This window comes from Bubalus bubalis, chromosome 1 (assembly GCF_019923935.1).
Source record: "Bubalus bubalis isolate 160015118507 breed Murrah chromosome 1, NDDB_SH_1, whole genome shotgun sequence".
Taxonomy (NCBI): domain Eukaryota; kingdom Metazoa; phylum Chordata; class Mammalia; order Artiodactyla; family Bovidae; genus Bubalus; species Bubalus bubalis.
Window position 1 is genome coordinate 190,700,915 of NC_059157.1, and position 18,436 is coordinate 190,719,350.

At 58.5% G+C, this 18,436-nt stretch overlaps 2 protein-coding genes and 1 long non-coding RNA gene across 9 annotated transcripts in view; 1 reads left to right on the plus strand and 2 right to left on the minus strand.

The window, feature by feature from the left end:
* FTCD (formimidoyltransferase cyclodeaminase) lies at window positions 1-15,327 on the minus strand. 4 transcript variants are annotated; one of them, XM_045166597.1, is made up of 14 exons: window positions 15,178-15,327; window positions 14,409-14,592; window positions 13,456-13,584; window positions 12,581-12,669; window positions 12,324-12,503; window positions 10,926-11,063; window positions 10,703-10,834; window positions 5,037-5,098; window positions 4,575-4,704; window positions 4,320-4,481; window positions 2,838-2,881; window positions 2,526-2,664; window positions 1,238-1,333; window positions 1-225 (listed from the first exon to the last, which is right to left on the minus strand). In XM_045166597.1, exons 1-14 carry the CDS (start codon window positions 15,229-15,231, stop codon window positions 52-54), a joined length of 1,713 nt encoding a protein of 570 aa, XP_045022532.1. In that variant the 5' UTR covers window positions 15,232-15,327; the 3' UTR covers window positions 1-51. The 4 variants fall into 4 exon arrangements, 3 of the variants coding, with proteins under 3 accessions (XP_045022532.1, XP_006047110.3, XP_025148847.3); XM_006047048.4 differs by having other exon boundaries at window positions 1-245; XR_006553476.2 differs by having other exon boundaries at window positions 193-245; window positions 1,238-1,852.
* LOC112586952 overlaps window positions 15,276-18,436 on the plus strand; it is a 7,959-nt gene continuing 4,798 nt past the window's right edge. For 2 of the 4 annotated variants that reach the window (XR_003111473.3, XR_003111472.3), the window contains exons 1-3: window positions 15,276-15,426; window positions 16,397-16,551; window positions 17,065-17,163. This is a non-coding gene — a long non-coding RNA (uncharacterized LOC112586952). Of the gene's footprint in view, window positions 15,427-16,396; window positions 16,552-17,064; window positions 17,204-17,586; window positions 17,721-18,436 lie in introns of those variants that run through there. The other 2 variants (XR_003111471.3, XR_003111469.3) reach the window with 2 other exon arrangements.
* The window catches only part of SPATC1L (spermatogenesis and centriole associated 1 like), a 17,980-nt gene continuing 17,080 nt past the window's right edge, over window positions 17,537-18,436 (minus strand). The window contains exon 4 of the mRNA XM_006047044.4: window positions 17,537-17,932. Within this exon, the coding sequence (XP_006047106.1) occupies window positions 17,606-17,932 (327 nt within the window). The 3' untranslated portion in view covers window positions 17,537-17,605. The remainder of the gene's footprint in view (window positions 17,933-18,436) is intronic.

The following is an 18,436-nucleotide window of genomic DNA, read 5'->3' on the forward strand; positions in this document are numbered from 1 at the left end:
ACCAGTGTGTCATCACTTTACTGGCACTGCCACCCCAGCCATGCCCACCCCTCACAGCCCCCTATCCTTGCCCCTCATATCCCCCACATCTGGGCCCCCAGGACGTGTCTGGAGGGGCTGCAAGGGGGAGTGGAGTCCGTCGGTTCCCTGCCCAGCCGTCACTCCTGCCGGGCCTCCAGCCAGTCCAGCACCAACGCTGCCTGCGTCTGGGCGTCTTGCAGGAGGCTGGAGATGCGCTGGCGGACCTGAAGACGAGGAGCACTGTCGTCACTGCTCACCTGCCCCCACCCCACGGGCCCAGCCTCCCTGCCGGTTCCCTGGGCTGTCCACTCTGGGTGGCCCCGAGCCTCTGACCTGGAACTCCAGATCCTCACAGGTCTCTCAGTGGGGATGGGGGGGTCCCTCTGTCTTTCCTGACATTTGGGGCCAGCAAGGCCCAGTTCCCACCCTCCCGGTCTCCCTACTTTATCCACCACTGCTGAAGGCGGGGCTGTGTCCTCCAAGCCCAAAGGGCAGCGCTCGAGTGGCTAGTGTATTATCTCAGTGCCCTGGGGTGGACAGGGCCTTCCCTGATGATGAGCTCAGCTTAGCTAGAGAGGCAGGTGGGGACTGGCTGGCCCTACTGCTCCCATTCCCAGTCAGGAAATCACTTTTTAACAATCATCACAAAATCACAAATACAGGTTGGTGGCCAGGGCTGGGAATGGGGGTTACTGTGGGGCGTCCTTTGGAGTGGCGAGAATGTTCCAGCACTGGATAGAGGTGATGGTCTCACAACCGTAGATGTGCCAACTGCCTCTGACTTGTATAATTTAACATAGTGAGTTGCACGTTCTGTGAATTCTCCTCCAAAAAGAGTGTCAGTGAAATTGTCACACACGCTGAAGCGGGACAATTGCACAGGCCAGCAGCTGCTCCCTGAGACCACGTGCTGCCGGTGCTGCAGCCCAGCCCAGCCAGGGGACCCGGCCCTGGCCAGAGCCCCCAGGGGGGAGTGAGGGGTGCCAGCAGGCACCCAGGCCACCCGCCCCCACAGAGCCCTGAAAGAAGGCCCCAGCTGTCCCCTGAGACCTACGTTCTGCAAGACAGGCCTTTACACCCGCAGCAGCTGGAGGACTGTCTCGTCAGACACATCCCTCCCTCAAGGACATGCTAGCCAGGCGCCCCTGGGCCCCACATGAGGGAACCAAGGCAACCTCCAGGCCCCTTGGTGGGCCTGGCATGTGCCCCCACTCACCTGGTCCTTAAACGTGTCATCAGTGACATCCTTCAGGTTGATGAGCACATTGAAATATGCGCCAAACACACCTGTCTCCAGGGCCTTGGCTGCCACCTGCAATGGCCACGAGACAGAACCAGCCGGCAGTGATGGGCAGGCAGCGGGCCTCCCCCTGCCCACTCCTCAGCCCAGGACATAGCCTGGGGGCCTCACGCCTCAACCCTGAAGACAGCAATCTGACCGGTCACTCGAGCAGGAAAGCATCCACACAGCCCTCGGGAGCCCGGAGTCACTGGACAGAAGCCTGGCCCTCTCCAAGGAGGGTCCCAGGGCCCCTGCGCCATCCAGTGCTCAGAGGCCCACCCTCAGCTGACCACCCAGCAGTCCACACCCTGCTGACCTCGGCACTCCAACCCCGCGGCCCAGTGATGCCTCAGGCATAGCCCAGGCTGGAGATGTACTTAGCCCAGGCTGGATGCATGCTCAGTCACTCAGTGTCCAACTCTTTGTGACCTCATGGACTGTAGCCCGCCAGGCTCCTTTGTCCGTGGGATAATCCCAGGCAAGAATACTGGAGCGGGCTGCCGTTTCCTTCTCCAGGGGCTTTTCCCGACCCAGGGTGGAACGCAGCTCCTGCATTGGCAGGCAGATTCTTTACCACTGAGCCACCTGGGAAGCCCGGAGCTGGCCACAGGGGGACTTTAACAACGAGCACAGCATGTTGGCCTCTTACAGGCCCTGAGGGGCCACAGAGATGGGCAGCACATGCTGGGCCAGGAAGACCCAGAATGCAGGAACCATGGCCTCTGTGCTCAGGCGGCTTCTAGAACCTTCTTAACTCACAGGCGGCCACCTCCCAGGAAAGGAGGGTGCCTGGAGACCCTAGGGAGGGCCTGAAGACCAGACACTGAAAACAGGTGTCTCTCTGTAAAGACCATGTGGCTGGGGGCCTCGGATCAGGCTGTAGACAAACAGCACTGGGTGTGATGGCCCTTGTCCCCAGGCCTCCGTGCAGAGGCTACAGACAGGGCGTGCATGCATGTCTGCGAGCGCCTGGGGTTTCTGGGAGAGGGGCCAACGGGGAGGAGGGCAGCTGGGGCCTGAGGGGACAGTCAGAGGTGGACTCTGGAGCACACCGAGTGTCTGCCTCTGCTGTGTGATCTTGAACAAGATCTTAGTAGAGCCGGCCCTGCGGGCTGAGACGGACCGAGACACCCTGCGAGTGCTCACATCTGCTGGCTCAGTGAGCAGCTGTGACGCCCACTGACCCTTCACTCTGCACCGGCAGCAGGGCCCTGCCACGTACCTGCAGGTCTGACCTGCAGGCCAGGTTCACGCACAGGGCCAGCTCTCGCAGTGCCGGCCACAGTGAGGCCACCGTCTCTGCCAGCGCCAAGGGCACAGCCACCGCCTGCCTCAGCCCCTCCTGCAGGGCGGCCGCACGTCTGGAAGCAAGGGCATTGGCGGTCAGATCCCGGGGCGCCCAGACACCCCAAGTCCCTACCCAATGGCTCCTCGAGGAGCCCACGGAACCAGGCTGGGGACCACAGGGAAATCGTTGTTCAGCCACAGCACACCCGGGGCGGCTGACCAGTACCAGGGATTTCGCTGCACTGACCTGTCCTTGTCCTCAGGTGTGTTCTTGGGTAGCTTTGTCGCTTTCTGCCAGAGCAAGCACAGAAACACAGCGGGGTGAGGGACTGTGACAAGGGGACTGGGAGCCTGGGGAGGGTGGGGGCCTAACACAGCGCCCACCACCTCCAAGTTTGCATCCGTGGATTACAGATCGAGGGCCACCTGTGAGGGACTGGGGAGGGGGCCGGAGGGGAGTGAGGGCTCCAGCACCAGTCTTCCCTGCCCACTCCAGGGGAGGCAACTGTGCAACCCCAGAGACCAGCATAAAGGTTCAGGCCGTGTCCCTCCACCCCCAAGGGTGACACACAATGCAGGCCTCCTTCCAGGAAGTATGAAACTGCTCCTCCCACTGCCCCGCCCATGTGAGACGCACCAAGAGGCTCACGCGACCTCCAGGTCGGATGGCTGCGTTGTCAGGGGACCTCGGGAGGACCACTCCAGGCACCCCACCCGCGCAAGCTCTGCAGGGGCCACCGGGCGGCATCCTCCATGCAGGAAACACACTCACCCCGGGGCGAAAGCCTCCCCGGAGTCACTCACACAGCCATCCACTGAGGCCCAGTGACGGAGGCCAGCTGTCCACCCAGGGGGCCCAGGCGCAGACTAGACTTGGCCCAAACCCCCCAGCAGGGCTGGCCCATGGCCTCCACCCCAAGCATGCCCAGAGCACCATTCACCCTCATACCAGGTCTTGCCCCAAGGTGGCTCCGAGCACTGGTGTCGGCCTGGAGCTCACACCTTCCCCAGCAGGCCCTCCTCCCCCGCGGGGTCCAAGCACCCCCCTTCCCTCCTCTCCTGTGTCCCCTACTGGCTCTGCTCTCACACACACCTGGGGCTTCTTGACCTTGAACTCACACCTAGACCTTCCTGAGAGTCACCTGACCTCCACCCAGGTCTGACGGACACCCCTCCTCCGGGCCCTCCCGAACAAGGGAGGTCTGGATCTAGCCTCCCAGCTCCCGGGCCCCTTTCCGTCTGTCGCTGAGTTGTCTTCTCTGATTGCTGACACTGTGACTGACTGTGTTACCATGTAAAGATTTCTGTTCCCACCCTTTCAGGACCAGAGCTCTTCCCTGAGGACCCGGTTTTCCTCCAGCGTCTGCGGGTCTGGGTGTCGGCCCATCGGCAGGACGCAGGGAGCTGGGCAGGGGGACGCTGAGCCTGGCTGACCCTCACGGCAGGTGTCCTCCTCTCCCCCGACCCCCAGCCCTGCAGAGACTCCGACCTGGGGTCACACCTGCACCAAACCTGCTGGGCTCAACCCAAGAGCAGCCAGACCACTGTCCCCTCCCTCCAGGCCCCCTGGTCTCCAGACGTCTGTGCCAATGGCAGTCTCCCCCTCACCCCCATGACCCTGGACCACCTTTCTCTCCTCTGGAGACCCCCCCATCACTGTCCACTGACCCCACTGTCCCTCAGGTCCTGCTCCATAGGGCCAGTGGCGACAGCCCGCCTGCACACGCACCAGGTAGGCCTCGAAGGCCTGGGCGTCGGCGTCCACCATCGCAGTCAGCTCAGCCACAGCGGCATGGAAGGGCGGGATCAGGCGGCGCATGGTCACGTCCAGGTGCTCAAACTGGCGCCGCCCATAGGTCATCAGGCCGGCCATGGAGGCCAGGGCGGCGCCCTGGGGAGAGCGCGCTGATCATGGGACCAGCCCCGGGCCGGGCGCCCCCACCCCCGCCGCCCACCCCACCTCCTCGCCCTGGGCCCCACTCACCATGGCTGCACTGGCTGCGGCCACAGAGCCACCCCCCGGGGCTGCCGAGCGGGCGCCCACGGCCCGGATGAAAGCGCGCAGGGGCTGGTCCACCAGGCTTTGCTCAGGCCCGTCCTGGGGGACCAGGTACCTGCGGGGTAGGGGTGGTCAGGGGCGCCAGGGTGGGGGTGGACTGGGGTCTATGTCGGAAGGTCCTGGGTCATTACTTCTAGGCCAGGAAGGTAGGACTGGGGGGTGTCCCTGGCTCGCACCAGCACGGGAGAGGGGATATGGGTCCTGTTTGCAGAGCAGCCACCCCGAAAGTGGCTGTGACCGGTCAGGAGCTGTGTGAGGACCAAGTGGGACCTATTGGAGCCTCACTGGGCCCCCCAACAAGCCCCCAGCCCTACACTTAGTGATGGAGCAGAGCTCTGGACGACCGAGGGGGTCTCTGCACAGGGGTGGGGGTCGGGGGCTGCTCACTCGATGATCCGCTCCTTGGGGTTGAAGGGGGACAGGGAGTCCAGGCCCAGCCGGTTCACCACCTGGAAGAGGGCCTGGTGACTGGGGTTCCCCTTGAGCCCAGGTCCCACCCCTGCCACCTGTGGGGGTGCTCCCCGGCCCTGGTGTGGAGCTTGCAGGGACACAGCTGCCACACACACACACCCACACCCACCAGCAGCCCTGCAGACAGAAGCCCTTCGAGGCAGGTGCCCTGCCGGGCCCTGGACTCCACCCACTGCACTGCCCCGGGGAGACCCGGGCCCAGTGTGACCCGTCCTCCCCACTCGCGAGCCTGTGCTGGAAAGGGGCCGAGACAACTGCCTCCTGGACGGGGTTCCAGCTCCTGGGAGTCAGTGGCTCTGGTTGTCAAAGGCCCAGAGCTGCGTGAGCAGCCCAGCTATAACCCTCGATGTGTGACGAAAAGTGAAGTTTACCCAACTTCAAAACAAAGTTGGAAATAGCCTTTTGGTGAAAGGAATTCCCCATATCAGAGAGGAATTTCTTTCACCTAAAGACGCTTTAAGGACACATCATGGTGCTGATGCTGGCAACACAGTCCCAGCCCCTCTGAACCACATGGGGACACATTCCATGCAGAACAGAAAGCGATGAGTACGGGACAAGTTGAGAGCCAGGGATGGCCCGAGGTCTCCCGGAGGATGCGGTAACGAGGCGGGAACGTAGCAGAGGGCACCCGAGAGCAGCCCGCCCGCTGCAGAAAACCTCAGAAAGAGGAACAGAACTGTCAGAATGGACTTTAGCACCCACAAGCCTGGCAGAAAGTAAAGGAAACCATCCACAGCCAGGAGTGCCCAGAAGTGCCCAGAAAGCTCTCCCTTCCCTGGAGCTGGGTCCACCCGGAGACGCCTGAGCCATCTCTCAGGAGCAGGGGTCAGACGGGAGACCCCTGGAAGACAACATCTCCAAGGATGAATTTGGGGAGAGCCACCCTTCACAGGAAATAATCGAGATCCTTTCCAGTCTGAGACTTATGTTTGGTGAAGCCCCCAGATGGTGAAGCCCCAGAAAATATCTTTCCTGGGAATTGTAACCTGAGAGGGAGAGAGGCCACGGCTCACACAGAATTCTCCTCTGTGTGGCTCCAAAGCCCAAACAAGAGGCTCATCTACAGGGCCCAAGCACCTGCTTAAGGCAACACAAGTTTAAACCAGTGACCAAGAATTCAGGAAGATCCCCTGGAGCAGGAAATGGCAACCCACTCCAATATTCTTGCCTGGAGAATCCCACGGACAGAGAAGACTGGCGGGCTATAGTCAGGGGGTTGCACAGAGTCGGACATGACTGAGCAACTAGGCATGACCAAGAATCACCACAGAAGAAACCCAGGCGCGCAGCCCGAACTCCCAAAGCACCTGCAGAAGCATGACTACATGTGTCAGCAGGCGTGATAGTTTGGAAAGCCAGACCTTCAAAGACTGCAGATCTCAGAATTTTCAGATAAAGAATATAAAATACTATGGTTTAAAGAAGCAATAGAGAGCATCAAACATGTTAATAAACGATAAATAGATGTGGGAGAGGTGAAAGTGGAAAAAGGATGGAGGAGGGAGATTCTTGAGGCTGGATTTCAAGAGGCACAAAGTATTTACATGTCTTCAACTGTCACCCCAGGGAGTGCTTATTAACAACAACAGGAAAAATAGGAACACCACAGTGATAACCCTGGGTTGGGGATACCAGTTCAACAAGGGGACCCAGGTAATGAACGCCCTGAGGGGGACACCCCATCACTTCTGTGCTGCTCTTGCCAGAAACACACAAGCACACCCAGCCCTGAGAAAGGTCAGACCAGCACCCAGCAAGCAGTGCTCACAGCCCATCATGGTCAAGGAAGGACAGGGAGAAATGGGGCCCTGGTCCAGATTAAGGGCCGTAAAAGACAAGGCACGTGGACCCACTCCTGGTCTGGGGCAGAGCCAGGAGAGGGAGACGCTGACATGATTTGATTACAGTCTGCAGATTAGAGCAGATCGTACTGTGCTGAATTTCCTGATTTTGATCATTGCACTGTGGCTATATAACAGAATGTCCTTGATCTAGACAAATACACTCTGAATAAATGAGGCATAAAGGGCACAGTGTCTTCAATCTACTCTGAAATGGTCCAGAAACAAATCTGATTGTGCGTGACTGTAGAGAAAGAGAGATACAGAAAATGGTGCAAAATACAATAGGTGAATCTGGAGGGAATAAAGCAGCTCCTGATACTACGTGCATACCTCTTCCCTGAGCAAGAATTACATCAAAATAAAAAGTGACACAGAACTTTGTAATGGCCAGAAAGAGAACAAACCCAGCTATAAAGTACACAAGTGATTAAGAAGTGAGGCCTGAGAAAACCACAGCAAATACAGAGGGGGGGAAACAGAGAGAAAGTATAGAAAAAAAACAGGATATATGGAAGAAGAAAATGCTACCATGGAGTGACTGTGTCTGCAAAGTGAAAGAACCAAACAAGGAATCAGAAATATTAAAGAAAATATTCCTGAAACTGAACAAGAATGAATCTGTAAATCACACAGAACCCTGCTCTAAAGAAAAACTGATGCAGAATAATCAACACCAAGACATATATGGCAGAGTTACTGAATTTCAAGGATAAAGACAGTTTGTCAAGCACCAGGGAGAAAGAACCGGTCAGCAGGGGTGTGGAAGTTGCCAGATGGCCTTAGACTCCACCACCATACACACAGCGACATTTATTCCAAAGGTGGCAAAGATGTGCCTGCAACATTCTCAGGAGAAAAACAAGTGACTGGAGGTGTTGGTTCTCCTTTATCGTTGTTGTTGTTTAGTTGCTAAGTTGTGTCTTTGCAACCCCGTGGACCTCCAGGACCCACCAGGCTCCTCTGTCTATGGGATTTTCCAGCAAGAATATTGGAGTGGGTGGCCATTCCCTTTTTCAGGGGATCTTCCTGACCCAGAGATCAAACCCGCATCTCTGAGTCTCCTGCATTGTCACGTGGGTTATTACCACTGAGCCACCAGGGAAGCTCTTTGGTTGTCCTACTGTTTTAAAAAAATGAAGTCACACAAAGACATTCCCAAACACACTAGAACCTACAGAATAAAGCCCCCTTGAGCCTTTCTTCAAAAACCTGCTTGACTGTGAAATCTAGGCAACAGACAGAGAAAGGACGGAGATGCACAGAGACCTCACTTAAGCACAGAACCAAGCTTAAATATCTATGTATATTTAATTCATGTGGATATGGTTACAGAAGGTAAACGGTATACTTCGGACAATGTAAAAATAACAACGAAGCAATTTAAGTCTGGACCAGCAATGACAGCTCACACAGTGCACTAATTTTCTTGTCTTTCTTTACCAAGAGTCAAGAGACATTCTAACACCGATTAAGAGCTAAAGGAGTGAGTATACTATGCAAACTTCGAAAGTTAACCACCAAGAACTAACAAATGAATTCAGTGAGGTAGCAGGATGCAAAGTCAACCCACAAAGATCAGTGCATTTCTGAACACTGACAATGAACACTGAAGAACAAATTACAAAAACAATTGTTTTCAGTAGCGCCCAAAAAAAAAAAAAAAAGAAAGAAATATTTAGGGATTAATTAACTTCACCGAGGAGGTGAAAGACTGCAATGAGACCTACAAAACATGCTGAAAGGAACTAAAGACACTGAAGGGGACACAGCCCAAGTCCAGGGCGGGAAGACGGTGACCGGTGACCGGCGGGGGCAGTGTGAGCGATACCTTTCTGACAGTACCTTTCAGAGAAACGGGAAACCCCATCCTGGATGGCGGTGATGGCCGTACAACTTTATAAACGTCCTTAACACCACTGACCAGCACGCTTAAATATGGCTAAGATGGGAAATTTTATGTCATGTGTATTTTACCATAATTTTAAAAGCTGAAAAAATATTTAAAAGAACCAACTCCCTAAAAAAAAAAAAATTACACAGCTCTAAAAAACCAGAAACTAGAGAAGGGAGATGGAGAAGGCAATGGCACCCCACTCCAGTACTCTCGCCTGGAAAATCCCATGGATGGAGGAGCCTGGTAGGCTGCAGTCCATGGGGTCTCTAAGAGTTGGACACAACTACACGACTTCACTTTCACTTTTCACTTCATGCATTGGAGAAGGAAATGGCAGCCCACTCCAGTGTTCTTGCCTGGAGAATCCCAGGGACGGGGGAGCCTGGTGGGCTGCCATCTATGGGGTCGCACAGAGTCAGACACGACTGAGGCGACTTAGTAGCAGCAGCAGCAGCAGAGAAAGGAGAAAAGATGGGGGCAAACATCGAGAGTTACTTTCTCATGTGCACAGCAAGCAGCCTGCAGATCGCAGACCTCAAGGTTCACAGACAGTGAGTTTTGGACAAATTTTGTAGCAACACTGCTTCAAACAAGTCTATAGGCGCCCTTTTTCCAACAACATTTGCTCATGGTGTGCCTCTATGTCACATTTTGGTAATTCTCACAATATTTCAAACCCTCCACCAGCATTAAAATCACAACTCTCTGAAAGCTCAGAAGAAGGTTAGCTTTTTTTTTTTTTTAGCAATAAAGTACTTTTAAGTATGTGCACAGTTTTTTTAGACACAATGATATTGCACACTTAACAGACTATAGTCTAGTATGAACATAACTTTTATATATACCAGGAAACCAGAAAATCATGTGAGTGGCTTTATTGGGATATTTGATATATTTGCAATGGCCTAGAACCGAATATCTTTGTGGTACCTGCACTGATAAAAATTGACAAATAACATTGATACATTTAGATAGAGTTTAACTTAATAAATCAAAAATGGAGATGAATATGTTAAAGTTATGGGCTTTCCCGATGACTCAGCAGTAAAGAATCCACCTGCAATGCAAAAGACCCAGGAGATGTGGTTCAATCCCTGGGTTGGGAAGATCCCCTGGAGGAGGGCATGGCAACCCACTCCAGCATTCTTGCCTGGAGAATCCCCAAGGACAGAGGAGCCTGTCGGGCTACCGTCCATGGGGTCACAGAGCTGGACACAGAGTTGCATACACACATTATATTGCCTCCATGTAACCGGAAGGAAACCACATCCTTTCTGCCTAAAAACAGGACCAAAGCAAGTCCAAGCATATCTGCTAGATTAGTAAATACAAAAGGATAAACCCAATAACCAAAAGACAAAACTCTCAGAGAAATCGAGTCATGTGCTCATTTTAAGAAATACCTTCAAAACAGAACCACCCTGAGGCCAGAGCAACAGGATGGCAAAAGCTGGCTACCACCAGAGCTGGCTAGAGGGACCCAGGACCACAGGAACCACGTGCTGAATAGCCCACAGAGGCTAGACTCACACCCCCAAATCTGGACGGGTCAGGACCAGAGGAGGGGCAAGTCCCTCCATCCGACTGAGCCCAGGCACCCCCTCTCACAGAAGTTTCACAAGACTGAATATATTTTAGGTCATAGAGAAAACCCCAACAGTATCTACCAAGTGAAAAATGTGATCTCAACTTGCAGACACAGACAATAAAACGAAGAAGGAGAAGTAGGAGGCCACATGGACAGGAACCCAGGCCTGGGGAGCAGGTACCTGGAGCAGCCGCCCTGCTCTCAGGACCCCCAGCACCCCAGCTCCAGCCCCACCCACATGGGCCCTGCCCACCAGCCTGAGCCGCTGCTCCTCCTCCAGGAGGAACAGATTCTCCTGCTCGCAGTAGAAGGTGGCCGCATCCAGCAGGGCTTTCAGAGGCACCAGGCCCACCAGCTGTGAGCCCACCACTGGGAGGCTCAGCTCCTGCAGAGGGCGGAGAGCAGAGGTTGGAGATCAAGGCATCAGTGCCCGGGCAGCTGGGTTTGGGAATATGGAGAGGACCTGCCCCGCTCACCTGGGCTTCTCTGCAGGTCTCCTCATAGACGGTGTGCAGCCCTGTGACCTCAAAGTCCAGGAGGTTCATAGACACCTGAGCCAGGTTCTTCTCATCCAGGTACCAGCCGATGCCCTGCACCTTTCTCAGGCGTCCTGGCTGCAGAGGACAAGGCTTACCCAGCCCGGCCCTGCCTCTCCTGGCACCCCGCACTGACAGTCCCCTCCCCCTGCATCCCCTCAGCTGGCCCAGGGTCTCCCTTCTGCCCCAGACACAGGGACAAGGTGGGCCGTGGCCTGAAAACTGTGCCATGTGGCTGGTCTCCTCCTCGCCTTGCTCTCCCGGCCTCTCATTTGAGCATGGGAGGGGCCTGCCCACCACCAGAAGCAGAGCCCCCAACGGTAGCTCACCCCACATAGGGTCCAGGCTCAGACCAAGCCCTGCTGCCTGGCCAGCATTCCACCCACGTCCTTGTCCTGGGCCTGGCTCCTTCCTCCCATCCCACCCCTGCCCCAGAGGCCAGCTTGCAGCCCTTGCTCCTTGGGGCACTCACTCCCCCTCGGGGGGGACCTCTGACTTCTGACCTCAGCAGAGCACAGAGAAGGACTGGGGATTTGCCATGCTTTTGTGCTGTGCTTGCCGACGGCTGAGTGTTCGGGAAAGAAGCCAGGCTCAGGTCTCTGGGGGTGGAGGCTGATAGGTGAGGAGCAGGGCCTCCTTCACCAGGTGTGTCTTTGTCTACCTGTGTCCAATGCAAAGTTTCTGCAGAAGCGGTGCTCAAATTAGGTGGGAGTTCCTATAGCAGATTTGGTGGATCAGGGTACCTGGGGTACCTGGGGATACCTGGGGCTCAGGAACGCCTGTTTTCCTATCAGCGTGGAAATGCTGCAGTATGTTGGCCACAGCTGTAGACCTGCTGCTTCCATGGAAAATGTCCTTAAAGACCTGCTGCTGCTGCTGCTGCTGCTAAGTCGCTTCAGTCGTGTCCGACTCTGTGCGACCCCATAGACAGCAGCCCACCAGGCTCCCCCGTCCCTGGGATTCTCCAGGCAAGAACACCGGAGTGGGTTGCCATTTCCTTCTCCAATGCATGAAAGTGAAAAGTGAAAGTGAAGTCGCTTCAGTCATGGCCGACTCTTAGCGACCCCATGGACTGCAGCCTACCAGGCTCCTCCGTCCACGGGATTTTCCAGGCAAGAATACTGGAGTGGGGTGCCATTGCCTTCTCCGAAAGACCTGCTCCCGAACCTCAAACCCTGGAACCCTGACCCTGCCAGTCCCTCATGGCATGGACACCGAGGTGGGCAGGACCTGTGGTCATTGGGTCCACACATGGTGCCCAGCCTTGACCCTCTCTGGGAGCCCCTCGAGATGCAACAGGGACGGGCCAGGCCTCATGGGACTGCAGGTGCCGCCTACCTGGTCCTTCCCACGACCCTGCTCACGGAGATTGAGGGCGATGCGATGCGCCTGCTCCTTGGTGCTGAGCAGGTTGATGTTGAACGCCAGGAGGAACTTCCGTGCCCCTGTGGCAGTGGCCCCCCAGCTGGGAATGAAGGAGCTGGGCCCGAAGTCGGGTGCCCACTCGGCCTGCTTGAGCTGTGGGGAGACAGGCGGGTGAGGGAAGGGGGGAGGAGGGCCCAGCCCAGACCGCCCCCTGATGAGGGGCACAGCACCTTCTCAGGGAGGGCCTCGTACTCCCCGGCCCGGATGGCTGGCAGGGACTGGCGGCTGGTCATCCGCGCCGCCTCACCATAGAGGTACACTGCAAAGGGACCTGGCAAGTCAGGCCCCCAGCGGCGAGCATTGCAGGACCCCATTCCTGCAGCTCCATCTTGCTGGCAGCCCCCATCTCTGTGCCCCGTCAAGTGGGTGTGGGTGGTCACTGATGGGCACTCTGTATGGGCAGGAACCCTCCTCTGCCCATCCAGGGGCAGGGCAGGCCCCACCCCCACTGCCCAGGCTCTGATACCCCAGAAAAAGCCATTGTCCGCCCACAAGAGTTGGGAGCAGACACTCGGGGCTGGAAAGATATTCATGTTTCTCTCCAAAGTGCATTTTCACTGAACAAAACATGGAATATGGAGGAGAGAAAACAAAGCTCACCGCCAGCTCCCGACGCCTGCACGAGGCAGGAGACCCATGCCCAGTCAGCCCATCGGCCCACAGGCAGGGCCCAGACCTGCAGCTGGCCTCTCAGGTGTCCACCTGTTGTGTGTGCTGGGCTTGCCTTGATTTAATTCCCCAAAGAGACTGTTAAGGGCTTTCTGTCTGTCCATCTTGCTCAAGCCCTTCACGGAGCCGCTACTCAAGCCCACTGCCAAGCAAGGCTGAAGGTCTGCCAGCTCCCTGATGGCTGGGATCCTGTCCCCACAGGTTCTCATCATAGGAGAAGGGGGACATACTCCTACCTGTCAAAAACCGGCATGGTAGGGTTTTTTCCCTTAAAATCTGCATTTTTAAGGATGTAAGAGCAGAGACCCTCACAGGGTGCCTGGTGCTGCCGCTGTTGAGCTGAGGTGAGGAGGGGCCACCCGCCCTGGGCTCTCACCTGGCACACCCAGCTCCTCTGCCAGCCGCTGGCCAAAGGCCTGGGCACACAGCACACACTCGTCCATGGTGACGCCCCTCACTGGGATGAAGGGGCACACGTCCAGGGCGCCCATCCGGGGGTGCTCCCCTACACAGAGATGGGGCTGAAGAAGGGGGGCCTAGGTGCAGAACACCGCCCTCCAGCCCCTTCTGCGCACATTCAGACTGACCACAGGGCCCCAGAGAGGCAGACTGAGCACTGCGGCCTGTCGGTGGCTAACCCCTCCCCCTCCCTAGCTACCACCTGCACTCTCAGGGAGTGGACTCCTCCACCCCGCTGCCCTACAGGGTGTCCTCAGAAGCCGAGTCCCACAGCAGGCCAGCAGCCCACGGCCAGACGGCAGCCCCACGCCCCCTCCCCCCAGGTGGCCCCTCAGATGGCAGCCCTACGTCCCCTCCCCCAGGCAGCCCCCCAGATGGCAGCCCTATGTTCCTTCCCCCCAAGCAGCCCCCCAGATGGCAGCCCTAAGTCCCCTCCCCCCAGGCAGCTCCCCAGATGACAACCCCATGTCCCCTCCCCCCAGGCGGTCCCCCAGATGGTAGTCCCACATCATCCCCTCCCCCAGGCAGCTTCTCTGAGATAAGCCTCGGTTGCCCTTCACCAGTTGGAATCACTCATGAATTCCCTCCCCCTCTGTGAGAGGCCAGAGACCTTGCCCTTTTGACCAGTTCCCCATGTGTCCATTGACCTTTGACACTGCCGCCCAAAGAATGTGTTTGGTTTGTGGGCTGTTGACAGATAGGGCTCTGTCCCCCACACCCAGGGCCCATGCAGAGTGTGAGCACCTTGCTGCCGGCCACTCTTGGGCCCCTGAAATGTAAATGGGGTCCAAGGAGCATCCAGCGAGCCTGTTGGCCCCTTGCCCTCTGCAAGTCCTGAGCGCAAGGCAGGCCGCCCTCCCCCGCCCTCACCTCTGTGCCGGCTCATGTCGATGAGCCGGTGGGCAGTGCGGGCGGCATTCAGGGCCCCCTCCACCACGTCCTCAGGGCGCCCCACAAAGGTGTAGACGGTGCGGTTGGTGGAGGGGCCGGCGTCCACGTCCAGCAGTGTGCAGCCCGGGGTCTGGGCCACCACTTGAGCGATGGCGTCAATCACCTGGGTGTGAAGCCGGGCCTGCGCCTCCATCTCCCCGCAAGGAGGAGGGCACGGGAGCTGCCGGGGCCCAGTCTGTCCTGCCCCCACCCGGACACAGGGCCAAGAGCTGGCGCTGGGCATCTGGGAACAGCGACAGGCAGCCCCATGGGGAGAAACTGAGGCAGGGAGCAGAACTGGGTGGGGGGCTGCCAGGGCCCCTAGAAGGTGACTACAGGCCAAGGTCACAGAGGGTCGGGGCCCCGGCCCCCAGGCAGCCCAGAAGCTCCTGAGGCAGTAGGAAGGCCTGCCCAGTGCTCTGTGACTCGTTTCCTGCAGATAACCTGGGGATAAGGACAGGTGGGGGAGGGGAGACCGTGCCCCACACAAGGACCCTCAAACAGCTGTGTGGGTCAGCCTTCCGGTGCTCCACCATCACCCGAGAGGCCAAACGACCTGCCCAGACCTGGACCAGGACCCCTGACTGGTTGCCCACCCACTGCTCCTTCCTCACCCTTTCCAGAAAAGACAGTCCCCAGGCTCCAGCCCAAGCCATGCCCTCCTGGCCCCAAGCCCCCTGCACTGCCCTGGCCGCCCCCAGGCCCTCACCTCCTGATTGTTCCCCTCTGAGAAGTTGGGGACACATTCCACCAGCCGGGACATGGTCCAAACCCTGACCCAGATGCTCCTTTCACCAGCAGAGGTGGGAAGGAGGCTGGCGGGGCCTTTATTCCCCAATCAGGGCCCTCCCTGCGCCAGGCTTCTTATTAACTGGGCAGATGGGGGAGGGGCAGAGCCAGGACCCTGTGGCGGCCAGCAAAGGAGAAGGTGGAGGGGAGGACCGAGACCTCTGCCCAGGTGAGTGTGGGCTCCCCTGAAAGAAGTACTGGACTCCTGGGGGAAAGTCCTCAGCAGGTTAGAGCCTCAGGTCACCCCAGGCTCCAGGCCCAGTTGGGCCCAGGGCCCCCTGGTGACCCTCTGGGTGACCCTCCTGGCAGCTATTTCTTCATGAACAACTGAGCCTCAGGGCCACAGAGGGAAAAGAGGGACCGTGTGTGAGGCCCTGGGCCTGGCTCTCAGCAGAGGTCAGCACAGCTGGCTGGCAGGAGGGTGGGTATTGGCAGGGAGGGGCGGGGAGTGCAGGCCCATGGCACTGGGGAGGGGCAGGCAGGTGAGGCCCAGCTCCCCACCCCACTGAGGCCAGAGGATCCCCACAAGGGGCCACATACCCCCAGGTCAGCAGCACAGGGCCCTGAGCCGAGAGGGCCACCTCAGGTCAATGCCATCTTGAAGTCCTTCATGATTTTTGAACTGGGGGTGGTGCTGTTTCCCTTCTGCAAAGGCCCACCCATCACATGGTCACCCTGGCAGCACATGGACCCCCGCAGGCCCCTCCCAAGAGCAGCCCACACCATCTGTGTTTCTCCTGGTATTGGGTGCCCCACATGGCCTTTGGGGTGATCAGGTCCAAGGCCACTTCACCCCTCTCACAGTCACCACGGGGCCAGGAGAGGAGATACCCAGGTCTTTCAGGCCCCCAGCTGTCTGGGCAGTTGGAAGCCCACCCCTCTAGCAGCTGTTCACGGGAACTGGAAGAGGGAGAAGGGGCTGGGGAGCCCAGAGACCCTGCAGGCTGGGGGCAGGCCCGTCCTGTGCAGCTACAGCTTCCAGGTGACTGTGGGTGAGTGTGGGTGACCGGCCGTCGCACATGGTCCCAATGCAAGCCCCAGCACCACCTGGCCCTCACCCCAGCACGGTCTAGAGCCAGGGTCTTTACAGAGGTGATGAGGTTAAAATGTGGTCACTAAGGCGGGTCCTAATCCTGTAGGACTGCCGTCCTTATGAGAAGATGAGACCAGAGAAGCACAGGGAGGATGACATGTGAGGATACCGGGCAGAGACAGCTGTCTGCAGGCCAAGGAGGCAGGCCGCGGAGGAACCAGCTCTGTGGCACCCCCATCTCAGGCTTCAGCCTCCAGAATTGTGAGATGATAAATGTCTACTGTTCAAGCTGCCCCATCGGTGGTGTTTGTTACAGCACCCGAGCTGTCTGAGGCAGGGGTCTGAGGAACCGGGGCATCTGGGACACGCCAGGCTGTGGGGAACAAGGGACAGGCATCCTGGCACCTTCATCCTCCTACCTATGGCAGAGGAGGAGCCAGGGAGGGGCCGGTCACAGGGCTTCAGAGGGCCACCTGCCCTCTCTAGGCCTCAGGAGAAATGGGGGGTGGTGTGGAAGTTGGGGGGCAGAGGGCTGTGTGTCCTATGGAGATGGGTCTGGCCCAGGGCTTGGGCACAGCTGGGAATGCAAGATGCACAGAGGGGACCCAATGTGATGCCAAGACCAGTTCTGGGGGGCAGTTTTGAGACATTAAAAGTGCTGGCAAGTGCTAAAAATATCTCCTGAGGAGGGGACCCTGGAAAGCTCCACTATTTACAGGGAAAGCGATCTCATCAGTCAGTGCCCCGATGCTGGTTTCTGTGACCACCCCACAGCCAAAGAGACCAGGGCTCGGAGTCCAGAAGCCGGCAGGAAGAGCCCAGCCCACACCGGCTCCCGTCCAGGGGCTCCGGCTGCCGGGAATCCTCTCGCAGGTAAACTCCCAACAGGGACGCCCACACGGCTGCACATGGGCACCTGCTTTAAAGCTCTGCTGCTGTCTTGCTGTCCCTGGCTTTGAACAAGGGGCTGTGTCTTCACGTTGCCGCGGACTCTGCAGCTGTCCTGTCCGCGGCTGAACCCTGGCCCCAGGCCCTGCCCTCCAGGGAGACCCCCACGGGGACCCGCCACAGGCCCTCAAAGAGCAGCGGTAGAGGAGGAACAGCAAACAGACGACTTTAATAGACCGGGGCTCACCGCCAAGTGTGGGCGGCGGGGCGCGCGCCAGGGTGCGCGCCGGCCGGGGGGCGGGACAGCGCGGGCAGCGGCCAGCCCGGCCCTGGCGCCCTCGGCGCGCCCTCCCGGGAGCGGACGAGGAGCAGCGTGGCGCCCGCAGTTGCAACACGCTTTTATTGCAGGGAGGCGTGGGGCGTGGGTTCACCAGGCGAAGAGCGGGCGGCTGTCCTCCTTGGAGAGCTCGCACAAGCAGTTGAGCAGCAGCAGCGAGTCGCCCAGAAACTTGGGGGGCACAACGTCGATGACCAGCTTCCGCAGGGCGGCCGGGCTGCTGTGCAGCGGGTTGGCACGCAGGTCCGGCCGCTGCTTCAGAATGCCGTAGGTGTTGATGAGGAACTCGCTGAACACAGGGTGCACGTCGCGGTTGTAGCCCAGCCTCTCCAGGCGCGCCGTCAGCGTCAGGTAGCGGTGCGTTAGCTCCCGCAGCTTCTTCTCGTCCACCGAGCCATCCAGGGACTTGATGGACGTCTGCGGGCACAGGTGCGAGTGGGCGGCGGGGCCAGGGACCCGCGGGGACGGGGAGGCGAGGACAGGAGGCCAGGCGCAGGCCCGAGGTGAGATCCCGGCGCCCTTCCAGCACAGCTGTGTCGGTGGGGACACTGAGGCCCAGAGGCAGGCCCCCACCAGAGGCTGGCTCCCAGTTTCCCTCCCACGCAGGGACCGACAGGAAAGAAGGGAGCTCCACCCCCGGTGCCAGGAAAAGGTGCCTTGCCAGCCAGGCGGAGCGTCACAGTGCTCCCTGCCCGAAGCCACTCCTGAGGCTGTCCCAGACTACGAAAGACAGGACAGAGCAAAGGGACTTGTGGGGCAGCTCATTGATTCCCCACTCAGACACCACTCAGCCTTGCCCAGGCCTAGAGCTGTGTGGGCACTACAGCGGACTGGCAGCCAGGGGACCTTGGGGGAGTGGGGGGCAGGGAGCTGGGCAACAGCAGGCCTGTGGCAAGGATGGGACCCTGGGCTGGGGGGGTC